This window comes from Aedes albopictus, chromosome 2, assembly GCF_035046485.1.
Source record: "Aedes albopictus strain Foshan chromosome 2, AalbF5, whole genome shotgun sequence".
Lineage (NCBI taxonomy): Eukaryota > Metazoa > Arthropoda > Insecta > Diptera > Culicidae > Aedes > Aedes albopictus.
In genome coordinates, this window is record NC_085137.1 from 166,240,496 (window position 1) to 166,251,485 (window position 10,990).

The window sequence follows — 10,990 nt, forward strand, 5'->3', positions numbered from 1 at the left end:
CGCATTGCGTCACTCATAATCAATATGAGTTTTTGAATGGGGGTGATACACAAATTATGTCACGCAAAAATCGACCTTTTCAACACCCCCCCCCTCCCTCCCCCCTATGTCACATTTTTTGTATGGGACCTAGATATTTTTTGTAAGGGTCGTCATGCTCAGCAAAACCTCCCCTCCCCCCTAAAAGCGTGACGTAATTTGTGTACGACCCCAAAAAAGAAATGGTCAAAACGAATAGAAAATTACGTATACAGTATCAAAAATGTAATATCTAATAAGTACATTGAGCTACAGGTTATTAAAAAAATAAAACGTAACGATATTTAAGTAGATCTTTGTAGGAGATCTCTTTGGACATATTCTAAATCAAATTTAAAATAATAGCTGTGATAGTATAACTAAAAAGAACGACCTATTTTTAAAAGAAGGGAAAGTATTATTCACAATTATATTATTAGTAAGTACGCCAAAAATTATCAAAAAACATTACTCAAAAGTACAGCCTATGTTCAAAAGAAGGTTAAATTATATAGGAAAAAATAATGGTAGTCACGCCAATAGCTGTAAATGTTACTAGGGTATCGCGCCACTTGGGCGGTGGCTTCTATATTCGTCTGTTTTCCACTACAATTCAGTCAATTTTGAACCAATTGACTTGTAATGTTGTACACGGGTAGATACTATACCTATCTAACCACATTCCAAAAGTTGTGAAGAAATTATGAATTGAAAATCGTGTGTTTTTTGGGGCTGGCAGGAAAGGTACGGGGCGAAATGGACACCCATCGGGGCATAATGGACACTCCTGCATATTTTATGCTGTATTTTAGAGAATATTGACCAGTTAAGTAATTTGCCAACGGAGATCAATACCACAGATATAATACTCCATCTTAGACGAGTTTACATAACTTCAAAGTTAATTGAATAAATTTTAGGCTAAAATAATCGGATTGGTTTATTTCAAACTCTCTAAAACGCCTAACAGTATGCAACGCGCGTACATCCATTCATAATTGCCAGTGTTTATTTCGCCCCGAATTGACTACAACATTGAAATTGCTATTTTCAGTGTGTTCTGATCAAAAATATAATATTGTCGGGCCGCCACCAAACCGGACTTCGCACAATCAAGTCGCGACGCGACCCAACTCGCGACGTTTTTAAATCATGTCAAAGGTAATGCGCATCCTTCCCGTTGTTGTCAGCAACACAGCGCACTAGATGCGAATCAGTTGCGACACTTGTGGACCAAGAAAATGGCAATTTTTGATTGAATGTCGGTCTTCATTCCAACCGGATAGACAATACTTCATCCATTTCTAAATCTACGTATACATGTAGATAAGCTAACAATTCACTTGTTTGTATGGTGGACACACTCAATCACTCGTAATACCTTATTAGCTGCTGCTTCGAAATTATAAGAAATCCACCATATGAAAAACATACTTCAATTTCAATGATATTTTGGTAATTTTGAACGAATATAAATGGTACTTTTTGTAGTGTCGGTAACGGGTAGTCGTTACTCTAGCATACAGGGAACTAAAGAATTTGAATTGTTAGAGTCATAGCAAGCTTTGAAAATATATATGCTCTCTTCTTGGATTGTACTTCTGGAAAACGGTTGTGTTTCATTCCATAGTCCGATATTACATTTGGCGGCGCAGGAAAAAAAATCAGAAAAAGTAAGTCGATTACGATCCGGAGTTGAATTGAGGAGAAATATTGCGTTTATTGAAAACTGTGAGTTAAAAGTTTCTGCGTATCCCGATTGAGTTTAAATCTTGGTTTAAATTGAAGTTGGAGCTAAAAAAAAACAAGTGAAGTGAGTATTGAGTGCATGAAAAGTGGATGGATGGAAAAGCTAACTTTGGACAGGACAAATGGAATGCTGGTAAGCCTTAAAGCTTTTTTAACTAATGAACATAAATGACAAAGTTTTTTTTAGTTTGATTTAATTTTGTCATTTTCGTTGCATAGAGTAAGATACTTGTTATTCTCACACGGCCGTTGCCATGGCAACCTTGCCCTATCAGAGAAGGTGCACACTGGCGATTGCTACAACACATATTTTTTGCAGTGGGCCATGGTCAATGAGATTCTTATTGGAACATAATTGACAGCTCAATGTTTTGTTTTGATTGTAAGATGGAAAGTAGCATCCTAATAAGTATTTGTTTTACTCAAGATTGTGAAGTGCTGATGAAAATAACACGAAATTTTGAATGAACAAAAAGGCCAATAATTTGAACGAAAAGTTTTCTGAATAGTGATGAAAATTGTGTCCTGAAATTGATTGGTGTTGTGGTAAAACGGATACTGTATGCCGAAAGAAAAGTGACTGTGCGCGAAAGAGTAAGGCAACCGTATGCCATGGGATGGTAATTGTTGAGTAGAGACTGTTTATATAGAGACATGCAAAGACGGCTTTTTTTGACTGTTGTTCTTCTTTTTGCCACTTTGTTTTCATAATTTTGCTGGCGTGTTCGATATGTAGATTTGGTTTCACTCTTTACGGGACTGTGTTATATACAGACTGTACTGTTGATATCTACGGCAACTGTGTGCCAAAAGGAAAGCGACTGTGCGCTAAATAGTAAAGGCAACCGTGTGCCATGGGGAGACTACTGCTTGTTTATATCGAAGGCAACTGTGTGCCAAAAGGAAAGCGACTGTGCGCTAGATAGTAAAGGCAACCGTGTGCCATGGGGGAGACAACCGTGTGTTAATGTTGACGGCAACTGTGTGCCAATTGGAAAATTTGTGTAACAAAGATCAATGCTCGATACAAAGTATTGAAAATAAGACTGATAATGATGACGACGCTCAGTCTACATAACTTTATTGGTGAGTATTCAATATTCTATATTTAAATGTATATAAAAAAATGTGTAGTAGTTCAAGGTCGTATTCAAAAGGTCTAAGGTAATTTCTCAAAATTATATTTTTGATGCATAATAAGAAACATGAGAAGAAAAACGACGTGTGAGAATTTCAAGTAAAAGTATTTGGGTTTGTGGTTGATAATGGAAAAATAATGTTAAATAACGAATTAAATAAATAAATGCAGAAAAATTTAAAGATGTTTTAATGTGTGGTTCATTAGTTAGACTTATTCCATCCATTGGCTTATTTGCTTATAATTTGGGTAACTAGAGTTTTTAATGTTCATTTAGGATGGATATGATTCAGCGCATTCGGCCGTTTAGTTTCGTTGCGGATAGGTCTCAGCTACCTACAGCATGGCAAAAATGGAAGCGTGAATTACAGAGATATTTTGATGCAAGCGGAGTGATCTCTCAGTGGGAAAAGCGTTCCCAAATGCTTCATTTGGCTGGTTCAGAGGTTCAAGAAGTATTCGACCATCTGCCTGGCGTTGATGACTTTCCTCTCGTCCTAGCTGATCCTCCGTATTACGATGTTGCGATTCAACGTCTTGATGAGCACTTCGAACCAATGCGTAGAAGGAACTACGAACGTCATTTATTCCGTCAAATTGTTCAAAATTCAAATGAAAGATTTGCCGATTTCATTCTGCGGTTGCGTATTCAAGCAAAACGTTGCGAGTTCGATCGGTACGATGCTCGAGAGTGTAATGATAGAATCATCGAGCAAATCGTGGAAGGTTGTAAGTCTTCGGAGTTACGACGTCAGATTTTGGTCAAGGATATGGTCTTGGATGATATAGTGGCACTAGGATCTACGCTGGCAGATGTCCAACAGCAAGTAAAGGAGCTTGATCGAAATCCTGTTGCTTTCGAACCGGTAGGACTTAAATATATACTTTTCATATATTGTTACCAATAATAGGGTTTTTCGACAGAACTTGAATAAGGTTTCAACGCGTATGACCACACATTTTGCGCCAAGGAATGATCGTTTCGACCAGGGTTTCGGCAGGTCAGCTAGAGGAACCGTTGGATCTTGTTTTGCGTGTGGTCTGAAAGGTCACTGGAAAGGAGATGACAACTGCCGTGCAAGGAATGCGAAATGTGTGAAATGTAAGGGTACGGGTCATTTCGCAAATCGATGTTTGAAACGTCAGAGCAACAGCCAAGTCAGTTACAAAGCGAAAAGAGTTCGTTTGATCGAGGAAGACAAATTGGATCAACCTATGGAAGAGATATTCTATGCGATGGGGAATAATACGTTTGAGTTTGTAGTAGGTGGAGTTAAAGTTCCAATGATCATCGACTCCGGAGCAGATGCGAACGTTATAACGGAAGATACGTGGGCTCAGGCAAATCGTGATGGCCTTGAGGTTCTGGAATACAGTCAGTCAGTCGATCGTAGGTTGATTGCTTATGCTTCTACCAAGCCGATGGAAATTTGTGGAATGTTTCGAGCAATTATTTGTGCCGGTCAAAATCAGGTGGACGCAAAGTTCTACATCGTGAAACAAGGACAACGAAATTTGCTTGGAGACAAAACAGCGAAACAGTTGGAAGTATTGAAGGTTGGTTTCGATATTTCGTCCATTTCGAGCTCTGAATCAACATGTTTTCCTAAAATGAAAGGAATAGTTGTTGAAATTCCCATCAACGAATCCATTCAGCCCGTACAGCAAGGGTACAGACGAGCTCCTATCGCACTAGAAGGAAAGATTCATGACAAACTCAAATCTCTACTGGACAAGGACATAATCGAGAAGGTTAGCGGACCGTCAGCGTGGGTTTCTCCGATGGTGCCAGTTTTGAAAGGATCCGGTGAAGTTAGAATCTGTGTGGACATGAGACGTGCTAACCAGGCGGTTCTTCGCGAATCACATCCCCTGCCATTGATTGAAGAAGTTTTGGGAAGTCTCGGCGGTGCCACAAAATTTTCAAAACTTGACATTAAGGAGGCGTATCATCAGCTCGAATTGTCCGAAAAATCACGAAAAATTACTACTTTTATTACAAAATACGGCCTATTCAGGTAATTGTTCATTGTTTCTATTTTGTATTGACAATGTGAATGTTTAAAATATAATCACAAAAAAATCTGATTTTGCATGATCATGTTTTAGATACAAGAGACTGATGTTCGGAATTTGTTGTGCTCCTGAACTTTTCCAGAAGGTAATGGACACAGTTGTCGCGGGTTTGGAAGGTGTAATTGTCTACCTGGACGATATTTTGGTTTTTGGTTCATCACAAAAGGAGCACGATGAACGACTGGAAGCCTTGATGAATCGTTTGAAAGCTTACGGTGTTCTTTTAAATCTAGAGAAATGTTTATTTAGCGCAGACAAGTTAGAGTTTCTCGGTCATGAACTATCTTCCAAGGGAATCAAACCAATGGAAAGCCGTGTCCTGGCAATTCAACAGTTTCGTGAACCAGCAAATGCAGCAGAACTAAGGAGCTTCCTTGGTCTGGTCACGTATGTGGGACGATTCATTCCTCACTTAGCGACAAAATCCGAACCTCTCCGACTCTTGCTGAGGGCCGGAAACAAATTCGTGTGGACAAACAAACAAAAATTTGCATTTGACGAGATAAAACGAGCGATCTGTGAGATAAGCTATCTCGGATTCTTCAACGTACGGGACAAATCCATTTTGATTGCCGACGCTAGTCCATCAGGACTTGGCGCAATTTTACTTCAAGAAGATGTTAAAGGCGTTAGAAGAATAATCGCGTATGCTAGCAAATCCTTAACGGACTTGGAGCGGAAATATTTTCAAACCGAAAAAGAGGCGTTGGCTCTGGTTTGGGCTGTTGATAGATTCAAGTTGTATCTTCAAGGAAGCCGTTTCAAGCTAATCACCGATTGTAAACCGTTACAATTTTTATTCAGCCCTCGGTCCAAACCATGTGCACGTATCGAACGATGGGTTCTGAGACTTCAATCCTATACCTACGACATAGTACACGAACCAGGCAGCACTAACTTGGCAGATGCTCTGTCCAGGTTATCACAGGCAGATCATAATCCCTTTGATTCAGATAATGATAATTATGTACAGTTGGTAACAAAGATGTCTACACCGGTTGCTGTAAATATAAAGGAGATCAGAGAAACTTCAGTAGAAGATGAAATGTTACGCGAGGTTGTAGAAGCACTCGATGGAAATATTTGGTCAGAACGTGCCAAGGCATTCAAGCCGTATGCCACGGAAATTTGCGTGTCGGAAGGTATACTACTACGAGGGGAAAGAATCATAATTCCTCTTGTTTTGCGAGGTCGAGTCCTAGAATTAGCCCATGAAGGACACCCTGGCATTGTCGTAATGAAACGAAGATTACGTCAAAAAGTATGGTGGCCAAATATGGACAAAGAAGTCGAAAATTTTGTCAAGAGCTGCAAGGAGTGTACGTTGGTATCATCTGTTTCGGCGCCAGAACCATTAATTATGACAAAAATGCCAGATAAACCTTGGACGCATATTGCTGTGGATTTTATGGGGCCCCTACCTTCTGGCGATAATCTTTTGGTCCTGGTAGACTATTTCAGTCGATTCGTTGAAGTTGTTATTATGCGAGAAATAACTGCGAAGTTAACGATCCAGGCGCTTCATGAAACGTTTTGTCGGTACGGAATACCTGAATCTATGAAAACCGATAATGGTCCACAATTTGTGAGCGACGCAATGGCCCAGTTTAGTGAGGAATTCGGGATCAGCCTAATTAAAACTTCACCATACTGGCCCCAAGCTAATGGAGAAGTCGAGAGGGCCAATAGGGCACTCAAGAAGCGTCTCCAGATAAGCCAGGAAACATCAAACAGTGACTGGAAGTGGGACTTGAGAATGTACCTATTAATGTACAACTCTACACCACATTCGACAACGGGTGTGGCGCCATCAGCACTGATGTTCGGAAGAGTGTTACGTGATAAATTGCCTGCATTACCTTCGCGTGGAAACATTTTGCTCGAGGACGTCAAAGACCGAGATCAAGAACAAAAGCTGAAGGGAGCTGAGTATGCCAATAAACGTCGTCGTGCAGAGCCAAGCCGAATTGCTGCAGGAGATATAGTGATTGCCAAACGCACGATTAAGGACAACAAGCTGTCAAGCAACTTTAGTCCTGAGGAATTGGAAGTTCTACATCGCAAGGGCTCTGATGTGTCATTAAGGTCAAACGCGACCGGGAGAATTCTACACCGAAATGTTTCACATTTAAAACCCATCGTTTCCAGAGACACGTTGGCAGAACGGGGAAGCTATGCTGAACTTCAAGAACATCCAGATCAAGCAGAATCAGACTCAAGCCAGAGGGGAACATCTCGGACAACGGATATTGATTCGGGAAAGGTCCTTGATCAACGACCGCAACGTAATTCACATCGACCGAAATATTTGAACGACTATAAATTAAATGTAGTTCGAGATACTTAAAGAAGAGGAGGGAATGTAGTGTCGGTAACGGGTAGTCGTTACTCTAGCATACAGGGAACTAAAGAATTTGAATTGTTAGAGTCATAGCAAGCTTTGAAAATATATATGCTCTCTTCTTGGATTGTACTTCTGGAAAACGGTTGTGTTTCATTCCATAGTCCGATATTACACTTTTGAAAAACATGCCTTTACACTTATGCATTGAAAGTTTTACATAAAAGTCAACGGTTTCGGCAAAAACAGGGGTGTCCATTTCGCCCCGGGTGTCCATTATGCCCCTAATCCCCCTACTAGGAAAACGCCAACTGTTATAAAAACCCACTGTAATTAAAGGTTGGATTCCCGTTCCTGTCAGGAAATATTGTCGACTTCTTAGGAATAGTGTATGCTTGTCATATAATAGAAAAATTCATACAATGACAGGCAAAGAAAGCCCTTCAATTAATAACTGCGAAAGTGCTAAAAGAACACTAAGTTGCAAAGATGCAGGCCTAGCTGTAGTGAGAATGTAAAGTAAGGAGGAAGAGGGAAGAAAAGATTTATGGTTATTTTGATCTTCTGTATCATCGTCATTGTTCCCCTTCATCCATTTTTCAATTCGACCTTTCGACCTTTTGTCCTAGTTTATTTTTTTTCCATTTCGACCTTTTGACCCTTCGACCTTTCGACCTTTTGTCCTTTCGACCTTTTGTCCTAGGTATTTTTTTATTTTGACTTTTCGACCTTTTGACCCTTCGACCTTTTGACCGTCGACCTGTTGACCTTCGGCCTTTTGACCTTCGATTGATCGATTATTAAGGGCCCATATAGCCGAGGCGGTAAACGCACGGGTATTCAGCATGGCCATGCTGAGGGTGACGGGTTCGATTCCCGGTCGGTCCAGGATCTTTTCGTAAGGGAAATTTCCTTGACTTCCTTGGGCATAGAGTATCTTCGTGCCTGCCACACGATATACACATGCAAAATGGTCATTGGCAGAGGAAGCTCTCAGTTAATAACTGTGGAAGTGCTCATAGAACACTAAGCTGAGAAACAGGCTTTGTCCCAGTGAGGACGTTACGCCAAGAAGAAGAAGAAGATGATCGATTATTCACGAGCTGTAAAATATACAACAAATTCAGCTTCTGCTTTGTCACCAACAAAAAGTTTCGAGATCATGTCCTTAGCTGTAACCAGTAGGGATAAAGAGTAATCGCCGCACCTTTTTTGTTGCTTGTTTTGCATCTCTTTTGTGCGACAACTCTCTACTCTGTCCGGTATACATCCCAGGATTTATCCCTACAATTATCTTGAAATTTCTCTAGGGATGTCATAAGGAATACTTCACAGCGTTTTCCTTGGACTCCATTCGGGTTTTCCTCCTGTGATTTCTGTTAAAATTGACCAGGGACCAACAATCCCGCATGGATTCCTCGAGATATCTTCCCAAAGCTATGGTCAGGAAATTCATATAGACTGTTTCAGAAATTATAAATACACTTTGTTTATTCAATTAAATGAACTGTTCTAATGTTTTTTACCAACTTGCTTCAATAAAATTAAACTTCAAACACTTAGCTCAAGAATTCTCTCTACAATTCTGCATGGATATTTCTGGGATTCCTTCCGAAATTCCTCTCGGGACTACTACAGACAATTCACTGGATTCCATTCCAGTTTTCTACCAGCTTTTCTCTTGGAAATTCTTTTCATTTTTCTTTTACTGAGATTCTATCAATGAACCCTTTTAGAATGTATCCCTTCCCATTTACATTTTTTGAATTTTCTCCACGATTGCAGGATTTTCTAGAATTATTTTTCCCATGAATTAATGTTGGGTCTTCTCCAGGAGTTTCTAAAAAAACTTCTCATACGATTTACATTGGATCTAATGGATGAGTTTCTTCAATGCCTTCAAAAATTCTTCCTGGGATTATTTAGGAAATTCTTTCATGGATTACTGAAGGTTCGTAAATTTATTCCTTCATGAAATTCTTTAAACAGTATCAAAGGAATTTCTTCGGAAGTTTTATTGAAATTTCTCCAGGAATTCTTTTAGAATTTTCTCATAAAGTTCATCTAGGATTTTGTCTAAAGTTTTCTTCAGAGTTCTCCAAAATAATTATAAAAAAAATATCAAAAGAAATGTTTTCACAGAGGATTGGACATTTTTTTTCAGAAATTACTCCAGGGATTTCCCTTAGAATTTCTGATTTTTCCCAGGGAATCATTCATAAACTAATAAACTAATATTGGAATTTCTCCGGATGCTCATTCAGGTATTACTCCATATATTGAGGGAGCAGAGAGTACGATGGGCAGACCAGATGGAGCGTCAGGATCCGATCGAGTATTGTGGCGTACTATTGTAGATAATGTGTTATGATAAATGTGCTGTTGTGCAAATAAAAGTATTTAGAGATTGTCCCAAGCACTTTTTTTATTTTCCCTTAGAATAATTCCTCCAAGAGATTCATCTGGAAATTCCTTCAGGGTTTCATTCAGAAGCTCTTCCATTCCCCCATGAACTGCTTAGAATTTATTCAAATCTATCTTCAGGAATTCTTTCACAATTTTCTCAAGTGATACTTCAAAAATTTCGAGAACGATTGTCTCAGCAATTTTTGCAGAATAACTGCAGAATTTATTCGTTGGCATTTCGGATCTGGGACCATGCGGACCTATTTTGAGCACTTGCTACTATAACTCAATCAATTTCAAACCAAGTGACATGAATTTTTGTACACGGCTAGACACTGTGCGTATCTCACCCTATCCTAAAAATCAAGTCCATTGATTTGAAATTGGCTGAGTTATAGCAGCAAGTGCTCGAAATAGGTCCGCCTGCCCAAATGGTCCCAGAGCCTACATGAATTTTTTCACGAAATTTTTCTATGAAAACCTGTGGTTCTCTGGTTTTTCCAGGTATTCTTCGCAAAATTCCCAAAAAATTATTCATTGTTCGAAAATTTCTTCGGTGGTTCTCCAAAGATAGTGATTATGTAAGAATCTTTGGAGGAATGTTGGCAGGATTTTCTAAATATCCTGTAAAATCCATGTATAAATTTCTGGGCACATTCCTGCGGGTAGGTTCAATACAATTCTGAGAGCAATTCCTGAACAAATCACTGGAGGACTTCTGAATCTCTGGTGAAACTTTGAAGGAATCGCTGGAAAAAATTCCGAAAAGTTTTCTAAACAAATCCCTAGAAGAATTTTCAAAATAATCCCTGGCAAAATTTTATAAAAATCATTAAAATAAATCTTGGAAAAACTTTCTAGAAAAATTCTTAAAAGAATATCTAAAGGAAGAATAAACTTCTTAAAGAATTCCAGGAAGGATTTCTGCAGAAACCACCCAAGGAATTTCTGGTAGAAATATTTGTAGATTTTTGGACCGAATTCCTGGAGAAATTTATGTAGGAATTTTGGAACAAATATAAGATTTCCTCAAGGAGTCCTGGGACAAAATAATAGAACAAATTCCTGGAAGATTTTCTGAAGGATATGTGAACTTTTGATTATCTTAAAGAATCACTTAAAAGCATTTTTGAAAGAATCCGTAGATGATTTCCTGAAATAATTCTTGTACGGACTCTTGAAAGAATATCAGAAGAAACCCGTGCCCACAATAACAATTTTTCCGACCCGGTTCAACTCATCCTAAATGTAACAAAATTAAT

At 39.0% G+C, this 10,990-nt stretch overlaps 1 protein-coding gene across 1 annotated transcript; it reads left to right on the forward strand.

Moving 5' to 3' along the window:
- Positions 1-1,818: 1,818 nt before the first annotated feature.
- LOC134287787 (uncharacterized protein K02A2.6-like) lies at positions 1,819-7,414 on the forward strand. The gene is made up of 2 exons (XM_062850684.1): positions 1,819-4,923; positions 5,015-7,414. The coding sequence occupies exons 1-2, from the start codon at positions 3,854-3,856 to the stop codon at positions 7,326-7,328; spliced, it is 3,384 nt and encodes a 1,127-aa protein (XP_062706668.1). The 5' UTR covers positions 1,819-3,853; the 3' UTR covers positions 7,329-7,414.
- Positions 7,415-10,990: the final 3,576 nt, after the last annotated feature.

What these genes read in the sequence shown, in the direction of transcription:
- LOC134287787 (XM_062850684.1), top strand. Translation starts at nt 3,854, where the DNA reads ATGACCACACATTTTGCGCCAAGGAATGATCGTTTCGACCAGGGTTTC. An exon ending in ACAAAATACGGCCTATTCAG is followed by an intron (nt 4,924 to 5,014) that starts GTAATTGTTCAT and finishes ATCATGTTTTAG; the next exon opens with ATACAAGAGACTGATGTTCG.